Source organism: Triturus cristatus, chromosome 3_2, assembly GCF_964204655.1.
Source record: "Triturus cristatus chromosome 3_2, aTriCri1.1, whole genome shotgun sequence".
Classification (NCBI taxonomy): Eukaryota; Metazoa; Chordata; class Amphibia; order Caudata; family Salamandridae; genus Triturus; species Triturus cristatus.
In genome coordinates, this window is record NC_140584.1 from 452,569,863 (window position 1) to 452,596,607 (window position 26,745).

Genomic DNA, 26,745 nt, shown 5'->3' on the forward strand with positions numbered 1-26,745 from the left:
AGTCTCACAGCAGGGTGGCTGGGTAATACCTATAACTGCAACGTAGACAGGATGGACATTGCGAGGAAAATTGGGAAGCAGCAGGAGAAGTATAAGTGGAGGTATGACCAGAAAAAGAGCGTCAAGGTGCCCTCAATGGAATCAGGTGACTGGGTCCTTATAGACTTACCACCGGCTAGAAGAAGGAGTTCTTCCAGGTTTTCAGAGCCTATCAAGATTGCAAGTGTGGGAAGGAATGTTGTCCATTTGGATAATGGACACACATGGGGAATGGACAGAGTGGTCAAATATAACCCTCCACGCAATGGTGGTGGTAGGGATGCACCCTTGCCTACTAACCAGGACAGTGTCCGCAGTTCCACAAGAAACACCACTAGTCCGGTTTGGCACAAAGACTATATTATTACTTAATTTGGTAAAATACCTGTTACATTTACATTCCTGTGGGATGTTGTTTTCTTTTGCCCAGGGAGATGTGTTGTAATCTTGGTTTGTCCCGCCCCCCCCTTTCTTTTCCTCCATAATGGTTTTACCCTTGTTATGGCAACGTTCTAAGTGAGCCTCCTTCGAGGTGTTTCTGTGAGAAAGGTTAGGACTTAGATGGTGGTGACTAATAAACTCTGTCATACCTTATAAGGCGTCTTCATTATATCAGAAACACAAGCTGCTTAGTTAAATATTGATGTGAAAGATATTTGAGTTATGCTGAAACTCTCATCCAGTTAAGCTTTGAAAAAGCAATACATCAGGGGATTGGATTAACTTATAGAAATATAAATAGGAAGTAGGAAATGTGCCCTTACTGCACGGTTTGCCTCTGTGCTGAACCCTGTTTTTGCTGGTTGCCCAACTCTATGAGCTTTACCTCTGCTAACCAGTGGTAAAGTGACTGTGCTCTCTTTCTTAACATGATGAAATTGGCATACCCCTCTTTGATACATTTAACTTAACTATAAGTCCATAGTGTATGGTGCTAAATGTACCCAGGGCCTTTAAGATAAACGTCACTAGTTGGCTGTATCACTCACCATGCCGCAAACTACAGTTACATAGAAAACATGACTGCAGGCCTACCATTTGTAGCCTGCATAATGAAGTTTTAAACTGCAAATTTAACCCATGAAAATAACCCTTTGTGACAGACTTAAACCTTCCTTTTAAAAATGAGTAGGCCAACCTATAGTAGACCTTACTGCCCATAAGGCAGGGTGCGTTGTATTTAAAAGTAGGACATGTAAACATGTCCATGCAATGAAATGGGCATTAAAGCTATTTTCTCTGTGTCACGGTTAGCTGTTCCATAGAAATTGGAATGAATCTTACTGACTTTGTCAGTAAATTGCTTCCCTCGCCACACAGCTCCACCTTGTAGCTATTGCCCCCTGTGTTCGAGTCCCCTGATCCTTGGTGGTCAGTGGCAAGCATCTCTGCTCTAACGCAGCTCTCGACCCTGTTCTTTGCTTTCTGCCTTTTCGCTCCTCCGCTCTCTTTCACCTTCCTTTTTTCTTTTATTGCTTTTCTAATCAATTTTTCTTTTTTTACTTCTCTTATTTTTCCTCTTTTTGTGTCCTTGCCGCTGCTTATCCCCTGCGGCCTGCCCCCTCCAGCACTGTTTTCCCACTTCCCACCTGTCCAACCCTCCGCAACACTACTTAATAGCAGCTGCTGCATGGTTAAGGAGCGATCTTACTCACCTTGTCAGTAAATTGCTGTATTCGCTGCTCAGCTCCACCTGTACCTGTTTCACCTTGACACTTCCAGGTCCTGTGTTCGAGCCCCCATGTCCTTCCAATGAAATGGGAATAAAAGCTATTTTCTCTGTAGCAGCGTTAGCTGTTCCGTAGGAATTGGAATGCGAGCTTACTGAGTTTGTCAGTAGATTGCTTCCCTCACCACACAGCTCCGCCTGGTGGTTATTTCCCCATGTGTTCGAGTCCCCTGATCCCTGGTGGTCCAGTGGGGAGCATCTCTGCTCTAATGCTGCTTTCTGCCCTGGTCTTTGCTTTCTGCCTTTTTGCTCCTCTGCTGTCTTTCAGCTTCCTTGGGCCATCTACCACTATCACTCCAGCGCCCGCCACGCCCTCAACACTGAATGTTTCAACACCTGTCACCTTGTGTTGCCGAAGAACATCTAAGGTCCGTTCACCTGCCTCAACTGCAACTGCACCTTCGCCTGCCTCCACACATCAGACCAGACTCATCAACCGCACGATCCTCAAGAACCAGACCCGACCACCTCAGATGCATCCCACTCAACACCTTCTCCCTCAAAAAACACGCTGTGGAGATCTGGGACATGTTCGACTCCATCTCCCCCGATGTCGCCTCCTTTATGGAAGGCCCGGACATCGCTGCCACCATCCCCTATGGCTACAAAATCATCCACAAGGACCGCATCAACCGACCGGGAGGAGGCATCACCATTGTACACAGAAACACCCTCCGCCTCACTACCAGCTCACACGACCACTAACCTGACATAGAGCTCCTTTAATTCCAGATCCAGACCAAACCAACACACCCTCATCTACAGATCTTCTTGACCCCACCCGCCCTTTGGTGAAGCCATAGCCGACTTCATTGCTCACCACTCTCTCACCTCAATGGACTACATCCTCCCCAGGGACCTCAATTTCCACCTGGACAACCTCGATGACCATAACACCACATCCCTATTGGAGAACCTCACCCCCATTGGACTAAAACAACTTGTCACAACACCAACCCAGTTAGCAGGAAATACGCTTGACCCCATCTTCTATGCAAGCAACAACATCTCTGTCAGGCCACACCTCTGAGCCACACTGGACTGACCCCCACTGCATCCACTTCTCCTTCACTGAACCCACTGTATGCCACCATGCCCACAGCGATCCTCGCAGAAGCTGGAACAAGCTCACCAAAGACCAGCTCACCACTGCCCTCAGAAAACCCCACCACCAACAACCACTGATACCAACACCTCAGCACACAACCTCCACAACTGGCTCTACGACTGATCCAACACACTGGCTCCCCTCGGGAAACCCTCAGAGAAGAAGCCCTCCAAGAAAGTCAGCTGGTTCTCCCCACCCTCCAAGAGTCCAGGTGCACCTGTAGACGGCTTGAGAAAATATGGAGGAGCAGCAAGATCGTGGTAGACCAAGCAGCCTTCAAAACTGCAATCACTGCACACCACCACCTCACCAGAACAACAAAGAAAGCAGCCAATGCACACAATATAATAACTCTTTGTCGTGGTCAAAGAATTAGTAAAACCCAGCACAGAGACAGCAGACATTCTCCCCTCTCAAGATCTCTGCAACAACCTTGCCACCACAAGATCAAGGACATTTACAACAGATTCACAACCCAAGACCCACCCACCCCACCTGCTACCACTGCACCCAATGGCTCCAGGCCCTAGCAGACCTTGCCTAACTGGACCACCCTCCTCTCGGACAACAACCTCAGAATAATCAAGAGCATCCACTCAGGAGCCCCCTCGAACCCTTGCCCTCACTACATCTTCAACAGATCCGGCACCAAAACTCTGCTGCACCATCAACTGCTCCCTGGAGTCTGCCATTTTCCAGGAAGACTGGAAGTACGCAGAGATCAACCTCCTGCTGAAGAAACCCTCTGCTGACCCGAAGGACCTCAAAAACTACAGACCCATCTCTCTGCTCCCCTTCCCAGCCAAAGACATCAAGAAAGACATCAAAGTCCAACTCTCCGAGTTAATCAAAACAAACCTCATCCTGGACCGCTCCCAATTAGGATTCAAAAACAACTACAGTGCTGGGATGCTCTCCTCACCCCTACAGACAACATCTGCACCCTCCTCGACCGAGGCGAAACCGCTGCCCTCATCCAACTGATATATATATATAGACACAATTGGTATATTGTAGGGACAGATATTTGTTTCACAATTATAGCCTATGTAAAAACAAGTTTGTCACTGATCAGAAGTAAATATGTAATAAAATGAATTTAATATATTCTTAACTAAGGCAAGTAGCAGCACTGGTACCTTTAGTGCTCATATCCAATATAACTTACACATATTTACATATAGACATATATATATATATATATATATATACATTAACACATGAATAACAACACATTACATTTTAACACCAACATTTATTTTCATTGGGCGTTTGAGAGCAGGCAATACTGTGTATTGCTATTAAACTACAGTCTACCATATGCTTAGAGGAAATTTGTGGCTGTATTCAGCAAAGTCAAATACCATTCCACATTACAGAGGTAGTCTTTAGTAGGTCAGCATGGTATGAGCCCTGTGTATCCTCCTATTTTTTATATATGTTGACACAATTTTTCATTCATAGATGGCTTGAATTTTCAGGCGACTCCCCCACTAGGGGTGTTGAAGCATTTCGGGCCTTTTCATTTTAAGGCCTTATCAGGACAATGGGAAGGCTAGAAATGCTTGCAAACATGGTGGGACTGTCACCTTTTAGAGAAGTAATCATTTGTGCTAGAACTCCAAGCAGTGTCCTCCACAGGGGCCCTTATGTTATGGCGCAGACTGCTGTGCTTTGCAGTCCAGAATCAGTATTTGGCGAAAATATAGTCGCTCTGTCCAATTGGTACAAAGCTGTTTAACGGGAGAATTAAACTTTTTAGTCCTTGGCACAGCATATGTGGTTGCTAGATTTGCCGACATCTGGCACTAGGGAATCACTTCCAGGTAAATCGGAACCTGTTGGCCCTCATCCTACTGGACCTCTCAGCTGCCTTCCCCATTATCTCCCCTCTGTGATAGGCTCCACAACGTCAGTATCCACAGCAAAGCCCTAGAATGGATCTGCTCCTTCCTCATCGGCCGAGAGTCAGACTTTCACTGTTCAATTCAGAACCCACAGAAATCAGTCGCGGAGTGCCTCATGGAACCTCCCTGAGCCACACCCTCCTCAAAATCTACATGGCCCCACTGGCAGCCATCATCAGAAGCCAAGGACTAAACATTGTCTCATATGCCCATGACAGCCAGCTGATCCTCTCCCTCACACCCACAGCCGCCAAGAGCAACTTCCACAACGGGATGAAGGCAGTTGCCACCTGGATGAAGGACAGCTGCCTCAAGTGCAACTTAAACAAGACCGTAGTCCTCATCAGGACTCCACCCACTCTGCCTGGGAAGACTCCTGGATGCCTGCAACGCTTGAAACGCCCCACACCCATGGACTACACACAAAACCTCAGCATCATCCTGGACGCCTCACTCTCACTCCTCACTCCTCCTGCTTCCACGCGGTCTGCCTACTTTGTCAGATCTTCCAGTGGATCCTCACAGAGTCCAGGAAAATGGTCAACCATGCGCTCGTCAGCAGCAGACTCAACAATGGCAACGCACTCTATGCCGATACCACCCAGAAGCTCCAAAAGAAACTGCAGAGCATCCAGAACGCCTAGCTAGACTCATCCTGAACATCCCATGCTGCAGCCACATCACATGACACCTGAGAGACCTTCACTGGCTACCTATCAACAAAAGAATCACATTCAAGCTCCTCATGCACGCCTACAAAGCCCTCCACGATGCCAGACAGGCATACCTCAACCACCGACCCTCTTTCTACAGTCCCATCAGACATCCCAGCTAAGCCCAACCGGCCCTGGCCACCATCCCATGGTTCTGCAAGATCATGGCTGAAGGAAGATCCTTCTCCTACCTCTCTGCAAAGACCTGGAACTCCCTGCCTCTGCACCTCAGGCAATTACCATCGCTGTTGCAATTCAGAAAGGACATCAAGACCTGGCTTTGCGACTGAACCGTAGATCCACCCGCCCCAACTCAACGCCTTGAGACCCTCACGGGTGAGTAGTCACACTTTATAAAAATCCTGATTGATTGATTGATTGATTGATTGATTGATTGATTGATTGATTGATTGATTGATTGATTGATTGATTACACTTAATAATGTTATCTCTGGCTAAGAAAGCAACTACACATTTCAGTTTTTTAACTTTTTTAAATATTTATTACGATCCCAATCCACTGGCAAATTTGTAATCAATATTTTGGAAAGGGTACTTTTAGAAAGTTACTTTTTCCCTGCTAAAGCCTCTGAATGTGCATTTGCACGAGCCCAACTGATACCCTGCAGCTGAATAGCTTCCTTGATGAGGTGTGAACTTGCTCCTATGACTGAGACAAAGGCCTTGGGTGTGGGGAGGTGTTCTTTTCCCCTGGCAGGGTGACCATCTGAGCTTTTGCTACAATATTTTAGTAGAAGTATGTGCTAATGCTGCACTAAGGGTGATGCTGCACATTAATGCAATTTTTCTCCTTGATGTGATTCAACAATGCACATTTCTTTGCACTACAAAGAGATTTTATACAAAATTGTGATTTATAGTTCTAAAGATGTCCACCCTCATATTTGATTTTCAACCTCATTGCACATTCAACCAGATGTGATGCCATAATAATGTAATCTTACACCTAATATCATGTCTAACACATTTTCTCTCTTTGCCATGTAATTTTGCTTCTTAATGAGATACAACACACCTGCTGAATTTTGATTCTGAGTCTGATTTTTACGGCTACAGGTTTTTTGTTTGATGATGTTGCATGAAGGGTGATTTTGTATATAAATGCAACTTTGTACCTAAATGTGATAGCAGAGCATGTTCCTTAGCATGGCTGTGCACAGCAAAGTGATTGTTTAACTAAATGTTAATTTGCACATAAATTATATTATTCAATTTACCTCAAATACAAAACCTCAGCATTCAAATAGAACGAGTGGTGAGCCCACTCTAGCCATTGCTCATTTACGGTGCCATTCACATTGCCTGCTCCAGCCATTGTCCATTGTGCCTTTCACACTGCCTACTCCATTCACTATTCATTTATTGTGACATTCACAATGCATATTCCAGCCACTGCTCATTGTAGTGCCATTCACAAACCACTTCAACCACTAGTCATTTATGAGGGTGGGTGGCAAACTCCACTTGAGCATGGAGTTCTGGAAAAACTCAGCTGCGTGACAGAGTTTTTCTCGCGCACGGCTCGCCAACAGTAAGTTGGCGAGCAGGAAAATCGAGCACTAGACCACCTTCTGGTGAGATTACTCAAAACGGGAGTTTGCAGCAGGTCGTTAGCACCTGGATTATCCAATAACCATTGGTTCCAGAGCAGCATGTTGTCTGCAATAAAGCTCTTCAACACCCAGACAGGGGTAGTAAGCGCTATATAAATACAATTACAATGCAATTGCTTACAGCATACATTCCAGTCTACTGCCATATGGCCCAAAGAACTTGAGACCCCTTCATGATCAAGAGAAGTCAGAAACTTAGGAGTAACCATCGATTCAGATCTATGTTTGGAGCCACACGTCAACAACGTCACAAAGACTGCCTTCTACACAATGAAATAACTGCATTTCATCTTCCCATCCCTTGGATACCAAAAAAACTACAAGCCAGTTTTACTCTCAAATAGCCAAGCTTGCCTATGCTATCTGACTATACTTGGACGCACACATTTTCTTTATACGAAAAATACAATTAATCCAAAATGCTGCTGCAGGGCTCCTTCTCTGCCTCACCCAAAAGAATGCATAACCCAATTTCCACATCATATAATTGGAAAGGCAATATTGAAAGCACTCTGCATTGTCCATAGAGCCTCCCAAGAAAACTGACCCCTATACCTACAGGTTAAATTCAAGCAATACAAACAAAACAGGATCCCGCGCTCCAGGCTGACTTATACCACAAATCATCATACCACCTTTCCATAAGAAATCTGTAGAAGGCGTTGCTTTCTCAGTACAGGCTGCCAAGCTCTGGAACTCGCTATCAACCAGGATTCGAAGCATCTAGGAACATATACACTTAAGTAAACAGTTGAAAACCTTGTTATTTGCACGGGTAGCTACATCATTGTACAACCTTGGAATTGAAACCAGAAAAATAATCACACCTTCAAGTTCAATCTACACTTTACAAGTATTCTCTATGTCCAGGTAAGCTGAGAAGGGCTGACCAATGGTTAGTCCAGGTATTATATAGTAATGTCAATTCATAGATGGCCACTCTAAAACTAATACCATAACACCCAGTCTGCAGTCAAATGTAGGTTAATCATCTTACTCTGACATAAGATGTTATGTCTTGTGTGATGAACATGTCATCTGCTTTTGAACCACCATTTTTTTGTTACAAATATGATTGCATTATGCGTCCCGATTTCATGGCGGAAAAAGTAGTGGTTCTGTGAGAGAAGAAGCTCTGTATTCTTGTTATTTTCCAAGTGACCTATTCATGCACCATTTCACATGACGCTCAGTCCTAAGCGGAAAATTTCTCATTTGATTTCGTATACCTTGTGGGATTTACTGCATCTTTAGCATAAAGCAGCAACCCAATGGACTGCTGCAGGACATTTGTGTACTATAAAAACTCTGCCAGTTTCATCACAACGCCAAACACCACTCCCATTCATTACACGACAACCGCAATTCGGAGGTCAACTCGCAGGACCTTGAAACACTTCCCACGTAACCTCAAAGCAAAGACCACACACTTCCGACCACAGACCCACATGCTGCAGCTAGCTATCCACGGGGTATAAGTATTTTGGCGCTCTACATAGGGTGGTAATAAGCGCTATACAAATGCGGCCATACAGTACATGTTCATTAATAAGGTGCAGTCTCTGCCAAAACGTCACGGGTTATTTTAACTTCCTGCTTATAAGATGCAAAATAATTGCAATTTCTCTAAAATCTCCAAGGAGTAGGCAGAACTTAGTACATTATGCATCTTTGCTTGTCGACAAAGCATTCTCTTCCAGCAGGGGACAAACAGTCCTTCACCTTACAGAAAATCTGCGTTATAATTAGCTTTCAAAAGTCTCATGAGGCGATGACAGCACAGAATTGGCTTCCATTCATATGAAAAGATAAAATGACGTTTTATGTCCGCGATTTAGTCTCTGGCACCATCTAGTGGCTTTTGGTTAAAAAATCACGAGAAGTACTTTTGTCGCCTTTGTTTTCGGCATTCACCGCATTGAATTTTGTTCGCTGGCTTCGTGACATTATTATTCGAAATGTATATATAAAGCATACCCTTCTCTGCATAAATCCCGTGTATTGTCCCAACAGCTTCTCAAATATTAACCTGCAAACCCCTGCTTAATTCGATTGAGCGGTGGCTGGAGGCTCACTGGTAACAGGAACTTATTTTTCCTCGTCAAATTTTTACCCAGAGTAAGAGAGAGAAAAACCCAAAAGGGCTACACAAAGTGGAAGTAGCGGGGAAGAAAAATAACCTGCAAGAGTGAGATAAGGGGGCAAGTGGTGCTAGGTGGTGGGTGAAAGAGGTGTGAGATGACATCAAGACTATGCAGCCTTGGTTTTCTTCATCCCCCCCCCCTCCCCCCCCCCCCCCCCCCCCCCCTTGAGATTTGTAGCACCAGCTGCAGTCTTCTGGGAATAACTCTGGACCAATGCACTTATTGTTTGAAACTTATTAGTATAGCACATATAGGCTTCACATGAGTGGCAGAACAAGGTTGCCAACAGGTGCGTAACATTGGCCCCAGCTGCCCCTGCGGTGTACCCAGTTCATCCCAATCCCTATGAATGTCTCAAAAAAGTCTGAGGGGCCCCTCACTGTGTTATGTACACAGAGCCATCATTCTGCGTTATGCCCTTGGTTGCCAACAGCCGTAATGCAAATACAGAAAATGCCCCTACACCCAGGGCCTTATTTATGAGGCACTAGCCTAAGGCAGCTCTAAAAGGCTTCTTGCTGCACAGCCCTACACAACTGTGGGCAGCGATGCACTGTATTTATGAAATATGGGGACTTATTTATGAGAGGCTTGCGCCGCCGAAGCGTCTCAATCATATCTCTTGTATCGTCACCCGAAGCATGCCCCGGCTTTTCCTCTCCTTCTTGAGCTGTGCTGGCTCGCGGTTACAAAAAAAGAATTCAATTTAAAGCCCTATGCTATATCTTCAAAGCTAGAGCTGGAATAGGCCCTCGTTATATCCAGGATCTTGTGGCAACCTATCAGCACAGACGGACATTGAGATCAGGCAATCAGGCTTTATGCCCTGTGCCCAGGATCCATCTGGGAGGTCTCTCCTTCGAATATTTTGGTCGAAAACTTTGAAATGCCTTCTGAAATCTTTAAGACACTGCACGTCTCTGCTGTTATTTTGCAAGAACCTGAAGACCTGTGTATTCTAATTTTCCAATTAAACATTTCTACCGATGCTTAGTGCCGGAAAACCCAATGGGTAGCCTCGTGCTTTATAAATGGAAAAATAAAAATATCCATGTGGCAACTCAAAGCCCCTCGGCATGGCTTTGCATGGCCTCACAGATATGGAATAAGACAAAGCAGTGCAAGTCGCAGCCTTGCCTTAATCTGTGTCAAGGAAGCGTTCCATGGGCATTGCGGTGGGTAAAACATTAGTGATACGGTCATAAAAGGGAAATATAGCTCATGAAAACCCTCCAAATGAGTCATGAAGTTACAGCCATAGTAGCGAGCAAGTGCGTGCTAGATAGGAGCTAGGTTCACCATGGTGGAACCTAGTTCACAAGACGAGTTCTATGGGGAAGCGAGATGTAATCGAGTGTGAAACTTCATTCTGCACATTTTTAATAATATAGAAAATATAAATGCACAAAAATCCTCACCACAGGTTGCCACCATTTGTCCCAAAATATATGTTCCCTTCACATGGTGGCTTGGTGAAAAGCTGATATCACACAGTTAAAGGGAAGACAAGTTGGAATCCCCTGCGCTGAGTGGTACTCCAGCTTGTCTTTGGTGGCTCTGAGAAGCTAATGCCCAATAAGTGTTTTTTTTAATTTATTTTTTTAAACAAGGACATCCAATGCAATTTCGGCAAGCATTTTTTTTTGTTGGTGGGGAGTGCGGCAGAGAGCCTCTCAGACACGTCTCACATTAAGCCCCACCCCCTCACCTCACGCTGTGAAATGTTGTTTCAGGTTGACAGGCAGGAGTATCAAAATGGTCTTTCTTCTCTCTAATGATTAAGACAGAATGAGAAATGGGAAGAAATATGTAGCAGTTGAGGGGCAAGAGATATTTTAGTGGTGTTAACCATGTTTGGGAAGCCACGGTATTTAAAAAGTAGGACATGTGGGTGTAACAAGTCCTGGCAATGGAAAACTCATACAGTCATGTTTCTCTGTTGTAAGGTTATCTCTCGCATAGGCTAACACTGGGTTACCATATTATATTTAATAACGTGCTAACTTCAGATTGGATGCAGGTAGAGATGTTCTGTTTACATTCAAATGAATTGTAATTTAAAATCCCCTTCAAGGCTGAAGTTGGATTTTAAGCCACATTTCTGAAAATGTCACTTTTAGAAAGTTGCCATTTTCTTGTTCTTACCATTCGGGCCTTCTGCCAGATTCCTGGGTCACATGACTGCATGACTGTAAATGGCTCTACTGTTGGTATTTGTGTATTACTTCCAGACATTAACATAAAAGGAGACTAGATGTTGGTAGAATGTACCAACCTTCTGGAATGGTTGGGGGCAGAGCTGTGCTGGGCTGCACTTACACTTCTAAGGGCTTACCTCCAGCACCCACAAATAAATCTGACACTTGTCTTTTGTCACCCCAACTTCTTGGAATCTTGACAGGGGAAGGGAAGATATTTTAAGAACCAGAAGTTGGGGTAGTATAGAGAATCCCCACACTTCAAAGGCTGGCACCAGTTATAAATATTGGCCCTCAGAGCCACTCTTCAGTAAACTCCTAGATCTGTAGACAATACAGAAGGAGGATGCCCTGTCACCAGATGGCTGCCCTGCTGCTACCGCTGCTTGGGGACTGACTTGCTATACCTTCAAAGAGGATTTTATATTGCAATACATTTAAGTGTAAAAACCATTTTTATATCTGCTTCCAATCAAAAGTTATCACTTATTAAATGAGATAAGGTAACCAAGTGTTAGTCAATGGGAGAGATATGCCTTAAAGTAGTAAAAACACCTTTGTGAGTTTTTCATTGTTAGGACATGTAAAACCTAAGCCCACATGTCCCAACGATTGAATTATAATGCAGCCTGCCATTTGATCATTTAGGGCCTGTTCTAGGGGTAACTTATATGTATTAAATAGGAAGGTTTACGCCTGGGAAAAGGTTGACTTTGTAGCAATAGCTGGCTTGAGACATGTTTTAAAAGGCTACTTTGGTGGGTGGCACAAGGAGAGCCTCAGGCCCACTAGTAGCATTTAGTGTAAAGATCCTGAGTACATGTGGTACCATTTTTCTAGGGACATACAAGTAAATTAAATGTGACAATTATGTGTAGTCCTAATTTTCCAATCTTTTTGGGAGACGTCATGAGCACTTTAGCACTGGTTAGCAGTGGTAAAGTGCACTGAGTCCTAAAGTCAACAAAAACTAATTCAGTAAACGGCAGGAGTGAAGTCAAAACGTTTGGGGGAATACCACTCCAAGTATGTTAGGTCTAACAGGTGGACATTGATTTACTGCAATAATCTGACTAGTGCTTAGTACCATCGGGATAAAAGCTTGAACGTCTTCCTCAAAGTGAAAAATGTTGCCTGCATTGGCTGATTTTTTTATTGCTTCTCCTTTTTTCTATACATTTGGGTTGACATTAGTTCCCTAGTGGAAAGAGTAGGGGGTAATAGGCACCTTTACTTGTGTACTGTGCCAGCTGAATGAAGCTTGAAGAAGTACTGTTAACTCTAATACTAGTGTTTGGTTGAGTATTGAGCACCATTACCACCCTAATAATTGAAACTTCCATATTGTGTGTTTTGCAGAGCAGCTTGAAGAAAAGGCCATGTCACCCAACCAATAGCCTTCTCACCATCTAGAGTAACATTCACCACCACACCCTACTTTTATTGCCCTGTAGATCGAAGGAGCCAAAAGTCTGGTTGTTATCATTCGAGATTCTCTCTTTCATAAATTCAGTTTGTTCTCTAGAGGCAGTGTCAGGCAATACCAAACTCAAACCAGTGGCAAAAATTGTATATATTTTATACTTGAAGAGCAATAGTGGGGAGTACCTAGGAGGATCCAGAAATGCCAACTCACAGTTCTGGGTTCTGGATACCTGCAGTTTTGACACCCTTAGATTTATCTCGACAGAAGGCCCACAATTTGATTACTCAGAGATGATGTTAAACCTCAATTCCATGAGGCCATGTGTCCCCAAGGGAAGGCACCCCCCAACACATCAGAAATATCAGTTAGCAGTCAATTCAGTAAATGGACTCACTCAATACCTGAGTTATAGATCAGTGTGACAGTTAAAGGTTTTGTTACAAAATTCAAAAGTAAGAAAATACAGAGTTAAATGCCATAAAGGCTCTCAGCAAATAGGGCATTAGAGAGAAATACAAAATCAAAAATATTCTAAGTCCCAAGCCGGCAGCAAAATCAAGAGAGAAACGGGCAGCATTCTGCATAGCATATGATAGATTTCTGACTCACCCCCAAAATAAAAGGATTTTATACATTATTTTCACATATAAAATTACAAAAACTGCAGATTCATTGTGGTATGATCAAATGTTACAATCTCAGGAAATAAGAGCACAGTCTTATTAAACATCATATTGTTTTGGCATTGAAGAACTATAGCTCTAAATGAATGGTGATTCTGCTCCCTCTATGCTAATGCTATTCGAGGTGGTAGAACAAACTAGATACATGAAAGACAGCAAACCTTTATGGACAAATATGATACAGCGAGCTAGAGGAAAGACCTTGAAGTAATAGTTGCAGTTTTGTGACTGAGCCGAGGAAGATTCAAGCAGAAATAAACAGCGAAATGTGGCCAGGAACGACAAGAGTGAAATCCATTTACAAAACCATGGCTTCAACGCCCAAATTGAGACCTAGTTAACAAGGGACAGGAAAACACACTTCTACACAGCATATGAAAATCGTTTTAAAACCAAAGGTGTTATATAAGCGTGTACGTGTGCAATAGCATGTGAAACTTCATTCTGCACATTGCTAATGATCTAGCAAATATAAATGCACAAATATCCTCACCACAGGGTGCCACAATTTGTCACACAATATATGTTCCCGTCACATGGTGACTTGGTGAAAAGCTGATATCACACAGTCGAAGGAAAGGCAAGCTAGAATCCCCTGCACTGAGTGCACTGAGTGGTACTCCAGCTTGTCTGTGGATGCTCTGAGAAGTTATTGCCCAGTAAGTGTTTTAAAGAAAAAAAACAAGGACATCTGCTGCAGCCTTGCAAGTGTTTGTTTTTTGAGGGGAGTGAGAGTTGGAGGGGAGTGAGGCAGAGAGCCTCTCAGACACTTCTCGCATGAAGCCCCACCCCTCTCCTCACACTGTGAAATTGTGTTTAGAATTGACAGGCAGGAGGATCAAGAGGGTTTTTTCTTCTCGTTAATGATTAAGAGAGAATGGGAAATGGGAAAAAGATGCAGCAGTTGAGGGGCAAGAGTCATTTTAGTGGCATTAAACATGTTTGGGAAACCATCCGGACCCAGATCTTTGCCTAAGAGGAAAGAATCCATACCTCTACAGATTTTGTGTTTCGTGATGACCTCCTTCAAAAAATGATTTTCAAAAAAGCTTGGAAGGTGAAGACTAGCTAGATATTCTCAAATGTTCCTGTTGTCACAGAATTAATCAGGTGAGTATAATTCTGCTTAAAAGTATTGATGTTTTAAGAATAGCTTTATTATTCATTACAATAGTTCCCTGGACCAGTTTGGTTGCATTTAGATGTGGCATGGATCTTTTAGCTTTTCAGGCATCTTCAGCTTTACTACTTCCACAAAAACGTTTCTGACTTTGACATATTTATCCACTTCCTAGCATCACTACTAGTGACTTTTTAATATTCATATTGTAAACTTTGAAGTTTGTTGCAAGTAGTCATGCTATTCTCTGATCTAGATTCCTTCTCAAGTTGATTAATCTCTTGTTAAATCTAGGATACATATTGTTTCCTCCTTGTTTTATAGTCCTATGCAATGCCAATGATTGTACTACATACAAAAAGGTCTCATGGCATCCCACAATGTTACAAGATATGTTTTCATAAGGCTTTTTTTTAAGTAGTGCTCGTTGCCGTATAATTTTTTGCTGATCTAGAATGCTTTCTGAGAGAAACCTCCATGAAATAGCCCCTATATCTTACCTTCCAAATGTAAAATCAAGCCTTTTACTTGCCTATCCATGACTAACACGGGTGCAATGGTAGTAGGAGTTGTAGTTGTGTCATTTTATCATATAACTTTGCTTGTTTTGCAAAGCTTTAAAAAAACGTGCAGCATTGTGCAGCTTCAGCCGTCACAGATTTTTATACTCTGCTGAATACCCAACATCCTCGTAGTGTCCATTCCCACGAGACTCCTGTGAGGAAAGCGTTTCTCCTTCATCAAGGTCGCAGGTCATCTGGTTCTTCATCCAACGTAAATGGAGTCTCTTGTCTGTAGTACTCACAAATCACGGCTTTGTGGATCAAGACATGGAGGGGCATATTTTGTGCTCACTGTAAACTGACAAAACTCTGGGGGGTATTTACAAGCCCCTATCGCCACAGGAATGTCACTTTTAGGGAAGTTACTGTGGCGATATGTGTGTCACCTCATTTACAAGGCAGCGTTAAGCCACTTAATGTGGCTTAATGCTGGCTTGTAAATAAGGCCCGCTTTCACGCTATACTTAACGTGAAAGGAGAGGGCAATGGGTGTTGTTGTGGGCGTTCCACTTTAAGACCCATTGATCTTGACGCTGTCCCATATTTACAAGGGCGGAGTAAATATGGGGCAGCGCCAAAATAAAGATCAGGGAAAACCTGGTCTTACCCTGGCGCAACAAGGAGAAATGTTTAATTTCTCCTCGTTTTTGCTGTTTCTATGTGTGCTGTGTTGTGCAGCACACATAGAAACAGCAAAACACCTTTGATTGTTTATGTGCAGGAAGGTTTTCCTTCCTGCACATAAACAATCATTTAAAAAAAAACGTACATTTTCCTACTTCTGGGTGTGCTGCATTAAGCAGCACAACCAGAAGTTACAAAACGCCATTTCTGATTGTTTATGTGCAGGAAGGGACACACTCCTGCACATGAACAAGCACTCCCCTCAACGCAGGCACCCTTGCACTATCTTGCAAGGGTGCCTGCATTGGCACTAGGTAGCTAAATCTAGCGCCAGCGCAGGGAGAAACGCAGGGCTGCACCATATTGTTGTAAATATGGTGCAGCCCTGCATTTCCAAAGTGATGGAGCGTGGTGTTAGCCTTTTTGTCTTAAAGCCACGCTTTGCCACTTTATTTCTATATATACCCCAGAGTTTCTGCCAGGGATTCTGCTTTTTCAAGTTGTAAACTACTCTTAAAGTAAAAAAACAAATGTCTGAACCAGATTCTGCAAGTTTTTTATCCGCTAACTGACTATTGTTTCCTAAAACAGGTGCATGTGACAACATAGTGGAGCCAAAAATGTTCTCCTTATACAAGATTTCAAGGCTCCAGGTTCTAACCAATTTCAAACATTCTATATACTGCCCTCAATAATGTAAATATGTCAAGGTAGCTGTTGTGTGAAAAAGACCGAAATATGCATTCTTAAAAATGCTCAACTAGTGAAGTCAGGGTCTTCGAAGGCTACAATATGAAGATCAAGGATTTTTAAAATGTATTGTTACTGTAAAAAATCCATAATTTCTTATAGAACCTCTGTTTTTAGTAAAAACCTAAGGAACTTTGCATATTGCAAAGACTTATCAACTTCCTAAACGGCACATAATATGCCTTCCAGCCCTTCCACTGAAGCTATTGGTTGAGATAAGAATGTCCCCTGCTTGATACCCTGCTGCATTCCCATGCATGTACATCTGGTATCCTGACTTTTTATTCTGGCCCCGGTGTCACACAAGTCTAAGTGTTTGTGTGCAGAGGCCTAGGCTGGTCTTTGACAATTGAAGGTCCTGGAACTGTTCTGTGACCAGGAAGGCACACCATGCCTGCCCTAATTATTGACAGTGGTGTATTGTCCCTGTCATGGGTTAAGAACATCAGTCCATAGTGGCATCATCTACTGGTTAAAGGTAACAATAAAGTGGCCAGTCCTTTTGATCTTGGACACTGGATTGAGGTCTACTGACCAAGCTGTGTAAATGTACACTTCTATGCACTTGCACAGACCCTTTCACTGACATCCTGAGTGCGTGTTAAGTGTGGCTGTGTGAGTAACACTTGCATTGCATTTGAATGAGTCAGTGTATGGATGCCAGTGGGATCTTTTTGGATACACTTGGCCAGATCTAACAGAAGATGGAGATTTTGGACTCTATTCCCAGATTTAAGTAGAGCATTGCTTCCATTCCTGAAGCTGGTGAAACAAAATACAGAACTGAAAAGAGAAGAGTGGAGAAATGCCTCATTTAGATAGTCTATGAGGCTTTTTGGTTAGCAACGAGCTGTTGAGTAGTCTCGCGGACCACTGACTGCCATTTGATGGATGGTAACATTGAGGGGTGGGACTGCATCTTCTGTTGTGAAAGATGAAGAAGTCTGTAGGTGGAGCAGTCTTGTAGCTCCCTGATTATGCCTTCAGTTTGGCTGATAACAGCCAAATGCAGCAACCTCACACCTCTCTGTACATCTGTTGTGGGTTCTCCAGGATGGAGACAGCCCAGTGCTCCATAATATGTATAATCTCAATTCATACAGAGGCATTGTTGGGAGGCCAGCCTGGGGAGGTCACTTGAAAGAAGAACCAGTTCTACAGTTCAAGATGGTGGATGCACATCCTGTGTCTGAAAGTCATATATAAAAGTGGTACCCAAACCACTCCTTTATTCCATCTCCAAGTTCTTTGTGACCAAAGAAGGGAATGTGCTGCAAAGAATACAGAGGATGGCTGTGAAACCAGGTATTGTGTCTGCAGGACAAAGAGTCTCCCACATGTGAGGGAACATTACCCAAAGCCTGGGTTTTCTGATGAATGAGCTGTGTGCCTGATCTGAAATGTCTAGAAGCAGGCCTGCCTGATGAGAGACTGTCCAGGAAAGAGTGAGGTCCATACTATCCACAGACACCCAGGATGAGGCCAACTGCTTGAGAGCGAGCTGGGAAGACAAAGGTGCCTATGGACCCCTCAGGCCGTTTTCTGGCAGGAACTACAATATTGTGATGGAGTGATTGCTGACGGGTCTACGGTTGCATGACAAAAACAAATCCAGTCAGGCCGGCACTGACAACTTGCTGAAGACCCTAGCATGTCTACAGCTGTTGAAATTGATGGAATTACTGAAGGCCATTTGGGACTATATTTGTGCAACAGTTGGGCATAATATGGGCCACAGTTGGGCAGAATATGGGCGACAATTATCTGTTGTGGAGGGCCCCACTGGTAATGCACCTCCCTATGGTTCGGTCTGAATAGTGATGTTTCAGGACTGCTGATCACCAAACTGTGGATTGCCCTGATTCAATTGGGATCATGTCCACCCAATTTGCTGTGGCCGAGCCCTAGATCAGCCTCACAAAACCAACAAAGCTACTGTGAGAAGATGGCTAGGTGGACTCACTGCTGAATTCAGTTGGTGCCCATCCCAACAAACTGCAACACAGCCCTCCCATTTTTTTTATGACTTTCTACAAGCATATAGGAGTACCCTGGAGTACAAGGAGGCAGCTATAAAACGTGTAAGACTCTTCTACTTTTGGTGGGTGAGATAAACAGACTGAGTGCATCCTTTGAGCTGAGGGTGATTGAGATTACACCTTAGTCAAATTCACTCTACTCCTGCCTGCCCTTAAAGCAAGGATTTCCCAGTACTGGGAAGAATTCTGGGAAGGGAGGGTGAGGGAGTCAGGTGAGTGTAGCATCAGTCTATGATAGTGCCAAGAGATACTAATTAAGTATATGACTATTGTACTGTATACTACAAATGTGTAATTAAAGTACTTTCTTATTACAAGCACTTGGCTGAACGTTAACTATATTGGGCCTGGAGGTTGAGTGTTAAGCTCTGAGCTTGAGCACCCCCACACTACCTCCCTGAGAAGTCTGTGGCTGCTTGCCCTCACTGCCCTGAGACTCAAGTGCAGAAGGGTTGTTTTTGACCCAGTTTGCGGAGCCATAGTATGACAGGCCAGGGACATCAGTGGCAAATGACCTCAACTAACACGGTAGACGGCCAGTATTCTCTGCATGCCCAATGCCCTCGCCTTCTCGAACGGGGACTTCTACTATTATTGACAGAGTGCTTGCAATATTACAAATATTTATTGAAGCCTGTCAATTTCACAGTAATATGTGCTTATAGTTTTTCAATATCTTCTAAAAATATACTAACTTTTCATGAAGTTGATACATTTAGAACAGGAATTTCCAACTGTTTTTTTTCCAGATTTTCAGAGTAACCTCTATGTAATGTGTATCATTTAGATGTACGTAAATGTATCGTACAGCGATAGCCTGACAGTCTGGTATGGATCAACCCCTTGTGAACCTACGTTGCACATGCTTTAGAAGCTCTCTTTTATCAACATTACCACTTAGTATCTCTTCTCAAAATCTTTGGATTCTGCTATGATTTCTATCTTCACTTCCTTCTTCCTTTTTCCTTTAGTGGATGGAAAGGGAGCGGAGAATTTGCAGCATGGAGAGGACGAACTCGATGACGTGCTCATGAAGCAGAACAGAAAGGTTTGCAATACTTCTCATGGCACATTTCCTTCCCAATTCACACCTCCTTTCCTTTCTTGTAACTGTCACAAATAGACCTTTCATGTGGCTACAAATTTACCTTTTATTGAGCCTACTCTGTCTTCTGGAAGACTAAGTTGGAGGGAATACAGTAAAGGATTAAGGTGGTGTTTCCTCGTGACTATGGTATTTTCTCATCAAGTAAATTAATTATATAAGCAGAAGAGAAAAATATACCAACAACCTCCCCCCGACCCTTTCAAGTCCCTCTCTCCGTCGCATGCAGTGTCATGGATTAGTTTAAAGACTTGTATTGGTTTCTATACATGCAACCCATATGAACCTATTTTAGCTATATTACCATGCAAAAAGAAACGTTCGATTTCTGATTTCTCAATAATCTTAACATTGGTTCTTTATTAAGAAACTTCCTGATGCCTTTTTCAGTGGCTATTTTCTTTTTTTTCATCAACAACAATAATTCTGTGTTATAGAACCCTGGATAACTCCCTAAAACATCCATTTCAATGTAACATCCATTGCTTTGATCTAAAAATGTGCTTTTATTGTGGAATGCTCAGATTCATCCATAAAAAGTATAATTTTGCATCTGCGAAAATGAGCAAGAGAGTGGGGATGAATGCTGCTGGAATAATGACATACCTTGAGAAAACCATGGGACCGCTTTGAAGTCTTCACTATTACCGCTCATCGTTTCACAGATCACTGGGAGCATAATCCATCCATCGTAATGTGCCCCTCCCCAGGCTTTTGTCCTTTCCCTGTGACTGGTTTTAGTTAGAGTCCATATAACTGCGAGGATTTGAAAGTTCACTGAAAAGATGACAATTCTGTAATTCTGAGCTGTTATTCAGCTTTATAGACGTTAACAGGGTCTGACTTTTTAACAGTTGTTCACCCTTTTATGTCCTGGAGGTTAGAGCTCCTTCTTTACAGTCTAATATATTTTTTTAAGTCCATTCTTTGTGACAACTGTCGCTCTCTTGCCAGACTACAGTTGGTTTGTGTGTTTTTTCTAAATCGTTACATACATACTTAAAAGGGCCTTTGTTCAGTGGGCTTTATCCATTGGTCTATTAAACTGTCATTCACATTTTGCTCCCGACCATCTCATCCTACAGCATGTGGAAATGGCTCAGCCCACTTCAGTCATTGGCTCCCTTCATATTAAGTGACTATTATGATTGTGTACATTAAGCACTTTCATCTAAAATATAGTCCTTGCAGTGCCAGGAACAATGGGTCAATTTGTTGTTTTGTTTTCTGGTTTTTGCTTGTAAAATGTAATGTAATAAATATAAATCTTAAAAGGGGCTTAAGTCCTGCCCTTACTTTTCATTTGTTTGTGTGCTTGCCACTTACTTTTCCTTTGTTTCTGTTGGTTGTAGCATGCTATTTCCCGTTGTTCTTCATGTGTTTTTCTTATCAGTGGAGCTTGGCCCAAGTACCTCCTTTTAAGTTTTCATCTGCTTTTTCCAACCTATTTTTTTTCTTTGTGAGCAAGCCTGTTTGGCAGCTACATGTGATTTGTACTGCTGTGCTTCTTACGCAATTTAATTATTGTTTTGGAATACTTTTTTTTAAAAAAAGTACTTTCTTCCCACACTGCATATTTCCTGCACCAAATCGATGTGTTTCAGTTTTTGAATGCACTCTCCATGCTCTCCTCCTGCTTCTTCGTGCTGCTTATGGCAAGACCAGTACATCCCCCTAAAACTTGTTGATTTACGGTGCTGAGACAGTTCTGGGCAGCATGTCACGGCGTGTCAGTGGATAGAGGGTGGGTCTACCCCCTCCACCATGGCTAGATGTACACAGCCTGGCCATTTTCATCGGCTGCTGTCAGGCATCCAGTAAACAGTGGTCCTTTGCAAGGAGAGGTTGCTGCACATCCACCACCTTGCCCTGCTCTGTCTCAGGGACAGGCTGCGGGACATCAACCACTGCACTGCATGGGGTGGAATCCGATCTGTAAGCAGCTCTGCCCTCCCATGGTGCTAACCTCCAACCCAACGCTCCCCCTCATGCCATCTGATCTTTTTAAACCCCCCTCCTCACGCTGCCCATTCTTCCTAAAACAATCCCACCCGCCTCCGTTCAGTTAAACCTACACTGCCACCTCCTGCACGACATTATTTGTTTACCACCCTCCTCCCTCTTGTTGTTGCCACTACCAACCCAACCATCCACTCCCCACACTGTTTGAAGTCCTATTGCACAGCAGTGCTTGCTGCTATGCAACATTGCTTAAAGTATATCAAACAAAGGGGCATATTAACAAGGCGGCGATATGAAATTATCTCCGCTTTTGCGTCCGTTTTCGGGCGAAAAGCGGCAATAATTTCATCGCCTTATCAGCAAAGACACGCTATCGCGTGTCTTGATGACTTAGCGCCCGTTTGCAGCACGCCTCCGATCGCATCGCTAATGAGATGCAAAGGAGGCGTGCCTGACAAGACTCCCTTGGGAAAATATCGCGAAGGCAGCTTCGCAATATTAACAAGGGAGGGTAGCGATTTCTAAAATCGCGTTAAGTATGCCTTAACGCAGGAATTTAACGTCTGTTAAATTCCTGACTAAGGCATACTTAACATGGGGGTGGATTTTGTGGCTAAGACCACAGGCCCTATCATCTAGGATATCGCAGTTTTCCACCATGGAAAACGGCGATATCCCAACTATCTCTGGAATTTTTATCGCCTCGGCGATGCGCGTTGTTAATAACGTGCAAGCCGGGCGATAAATTCCAGAGACAGCCGGCGAAAAATATGCAAGCGCTAAGCGCGCTTTGCGATATTTATCGCCAGCCCTTGTTAATATGCCCCAAAGCTCTATGACATTGTCAGCACTGGCCGTGCCATATCGCTTTGTTTTGATTTACTTTAAAATGGATTTGCATTTGCTTGTATTATTAATACAGCAATTTGGCATCACTCTAGTCCCTTGTTTAGAAGCAATGTCCTATCTATCCACCACCAACTTCTGTTCCAGCTGGAAATTATTTTCTAAGCTTTGCGTTTCCAGTCGGAAACAGATATTCACAAGTGCACACCAGAGTGTCATGAGCGCTTCACATGTGGGTTTCTGTTTATGAAGGTTAGCAGGGCAGCTGAACGAAAATGCTCTGCAGAAGTGCCTAGGAGCCTTAAAGTATCCAGTTCCTGACTGAGAGGTTCTTAAGATAAGACCTAAACTTGGTAGCTTTCATTTATTGCATGTTTACACTGTCAAAGTGCCACTTGACAGGAAAGCATTCTCAGGACCTATTTTGCTTGCCTACGGGCAAGTTTGTTTCCAGGGTTTTATTCGCTATACTTTTGCTCTGTTATTGACGTCAGCGTTCTTAGTGGCCGACCTTGAAGCTGGAGAACAGGGTTTAAGTCTAGGAGGGAACCCTTTTGTCTCCTTTTGAATTTGCTCCTCTGCTCATGGATTTTGTTTCGCTCTTCCATTGGCGTGGGAATGGATTGCACCAAGTTTGCATCCTAATTAAAGTTTGCTTTTCTAAGATCACATGGGCTTAACCTGCCATGTAGATGCCAGCGCTGCTTCTGTTAGATTGTGACATAAACATCAGTCTCAGTCATTCCCCAGTTTAGGCTGCGTTCTGGAATATCAGTGGCTCATTAGATAATCTGCAGACTTCCTTTTCTTGCAGCAAGCCATGATAAGAAACGTCTCTAATGTGTTTAAGGCCTTAAACCTCGTGGTTTCTCTGAAATGAAGATTCTCATCTGCCTTCTGAAAAAGCATTAGTCTTTTTTTTAGTTCAGCATTATGTGATCGGGTGTGTAAGATGAATCGGGGGATCAAGAGAACTGCGAGGCCCCTTATCAATGGTAGATAAAGTGCTTTAGATCTTGGCTACAGGCTTTGTTAATGTATTTTGTTTTAAAGATATCTAAAAGTGCCAAAGTATGAATATCCCAACTTTAGCTTTTCCTAAACTTTGTTAAACCCCATGAACACTATGGTTTACTTGACATGAACATTAGCTACGATTGTGTTTGTGAGTTAAAAGTTAACACCTCTCTAGCCCTGTGCATACTGTGTTTCTATAAGACATGCACACACCGGCTGTGTGTCAGTAAGCGTGTACTGCCCGAGCGTGCGCACTGAATATCTGCCTGAGTGTGAACAGAGCCAGAAGATAGGCGAAATCTATTGGCTTTTCCAATGCTTGTTTTATTTTTGTGAGGGTCAGGCACCTCCCAGTATAGATGGAATACTCTAGCGTGGTTTTGGCATGTTCTGATTTTATGCTATTTTTTACATTGCATGTTTAATTTTATACGGGTTCACATTTTTCATCATGAAATGGTGTGCTTTTTAAGTCTGTAAATAATAACTCGAATTTCAGCATCTCCCTAATATTGGTCATTTTCGTATTCACATTTTCTGTGTGTCAGTGATATTCACCCTCAGTTTCTCTATATAAACAATGTCTAAAGCTTGCCTTGTTCTAATGGCCTTTGGTTACCAGCACTGCTGTTGTCCTTTTCGTTACAAAGTGCTTCAGAAACCTTGCCTGTTTATGCTATTTTTCGCCTCTGCTCACTTTATTTTGTAAAGGTCCGTAACTAGAGGCTTTGGGCCGGATTCACAGGTGTATTAGGCCAGTTTGCACAGTTAGCAGCTGTGTGCTTTGGGGATGATGATAAAGTTTCTGTCATGGGGTAAAATGAACCTTTTTTGTGCTTCTGTCAGCTGTTAAATGTTCTTATTTGCTGTGTGTTTGCATTATCTATCTTGTTTGTCTCTTAATAATGAATGCCTGGCTGTTGACTTCATTATACTGTTGCTTGTAGATCATTTGCATTTCTGCCTGGTACACCAATACCCACTCACAGCATTCTTACCGTAGAAAGGTATCTAGCATTATCACTGCTGCAAATTCTCGGTATTTCTATAAATGCTTCATATTGTTTCTAAATGCGTTTATTCAATTCAATTCAATAGATCTTTATTCAGATATGAACTATCCATAAAAGCACAGGTCAAAATACCAGCAAATATACATACACTTATAAAAATACACAATATGAGAAGCAATGACAACGTGAAAGCAGTAGAAAAATAGGGGCTTGTAGTGCGTGCCAAATAGCAACAATAAAAATACATATATTATAAAAAAGAAGGACATAGTGAGCAAAACTACAACTTCATAAAAACACTGTCCAGATAAGAGCTTGTAGCCCTTAACAAATAGCAGCATAATATAGTAACGTGCAGTCAAGTATATACTATGAAAAAGAGGAACATTATGTGCAAAACAGCAACTTCATGAAAACACTGTCCGGGTGACAACTTGTAACTCATATAAAATAGGAGCATGATGTAATAAAGTGCAGTCAAGTATGTACAGTACAAGGTGTCGCTTCACCCACCATATAGCAGAATTCGCTCAGCAAGAAGATGTCTTTTTTATTATTACAGGTCTGGCTCTCATAGGTTTTTCTTAAGGCCTATAAATTCAAACCAAGTACTGTGCCAGAGATAAAGCAAGACTGATAAAGCGCTGCTTTAAGGGCTTTCACAAGATTGTGCTGTGGGCAGCACATACGTGAAAGACAGACTGGCTGATTGAAGCAGACATCCACCTTTTTCAGTGCAGGCAGAACCCGGCCTACACTTTGAAGTGGAACAGATATTCCCTCCATGCAGATGCGTAGGTAACTGCACCCACATCCAGGGGGATGTCTGTGGGTCCATAGAATCTCTTTTATCCAATCCAAAGGGGTGCCCTAGGTGGGCACACTCACTGTGCACCTCCCGATGGCCTCTGCGCCGGCATCCATTATACGGTGTGGGCACAGAAGCAAAGCGAGCCCCTCATCTGCATGGGGTAATGCCCCATGCAGAAGATCGAGAGACCTTTTAGGATAGCTCCAGTGGTGCATGTGCTCTGGCTCTATCTGTATTACAGAAGGTGCCACACAAGCGTCTGCTGGCCCTTCTGTAATAATAAAGTCCCTGGGGGTGCAGAAAGTTGGTGCACTCTTCTGTTGCACCCCAGGACACCTTATGTAATATGACCCCAGATGTTTTTTCTATTCCTTGTATGTTCGACCCGATGTTCGAAAATTAAAACAAAATACTTTCTTGCTTTGTTAATTATTTTACTTTTTAATTCAGTACATGTCACTTAAAGAAAAATGACACTTTACACTTACATTGGTTATGAGAAGGTGGAGTGATAGCTCTAAAAAAGTGGTTAGCTATATTTCATACTGCTGATCCCATTTTGTTTGTTTACAGTGCTTGTCTGTCCTCAATTTATGTTTTCTTCATTTATAAATCCCATTAATATGCTTCAAAACTTTTTACATTTATTTGTCAATTCTCCATTTTACCATTTATTTATGTAATCACTTTTGTTACTGTTATAATGTGTTTCTGACTGCACAAAACAAATATATTTTGGCCTTTTGTAACACTTTGGGGGAAAACTTTTAGCATTTTATGTCCTACTTCAAAGCATCAATATGAGTGTTCTCAATCAATTATTGTATATGTAACTTGCTATGAATTTTTGAAAAAAGTATAATGCAATCTAAGAATCACTAGAAGATTTTTAAAAACCAACAAGCAAGTAATTCTCTAAGTGTGCATATGAAAATGCTTAAATGTTTAGTGCTTAATTTCAAAACAAATAGTGCCTATCACTGCAGGCACAGTCCATATATTATGTACATTTTTCACAAAGTAATTTATTTAGGATTAGTATTGCTCTTTTGTTTTTGTAGTGTTGCTTTATCATCAACTTAATAATGCTACAAAGAAGAACTTAGAAAGAATAAGATGTTTTGTAACAAGTTGTTTTTCTAGTGCATAACCGTGGGTTGCTGTGTTAGACAGTACATATCCTTTTACCATTTACATATCTCAACTCAGTTACTTACTTTACAACATGTCTTTGCATGCCATTTATTCAAAAATTCTGTATTATGTCAATAGCTGCTATCTTTCTATATATTGTAATCAGGGCCGATCTGGGAG

The 26,745-nt window shown here is 42.7% G+C and overlaps 1 protein-coding gene across 2 annotated transcripts in view; it reads left to right on the plus strand.

Moving 5' to 3' along the window:
* The window catches only part of USH1C (USH1 protein network component harmonin), a 739,024-nt gene that overhangs the window by 455,308 nt on the left and 256,971 nt on the right, over positions 1–26,745 (plus strand). The window contains exon 15 of one of the 2 annotated variants that reach the window (XM_085648065.1): positions 19,649–19,725. The exons of the other annotated variant lie outside the window; for it this stretch is intronic. Coding sequence (XP_085504191.1) covers positions 19,649–19,725 — 77 coding nt within the window. The remainder of the gene's footprint in view (positions 1–19,648; positions 19,726–26,745) is intronic. 2 annotated transcript variants of the gene reach the window in all.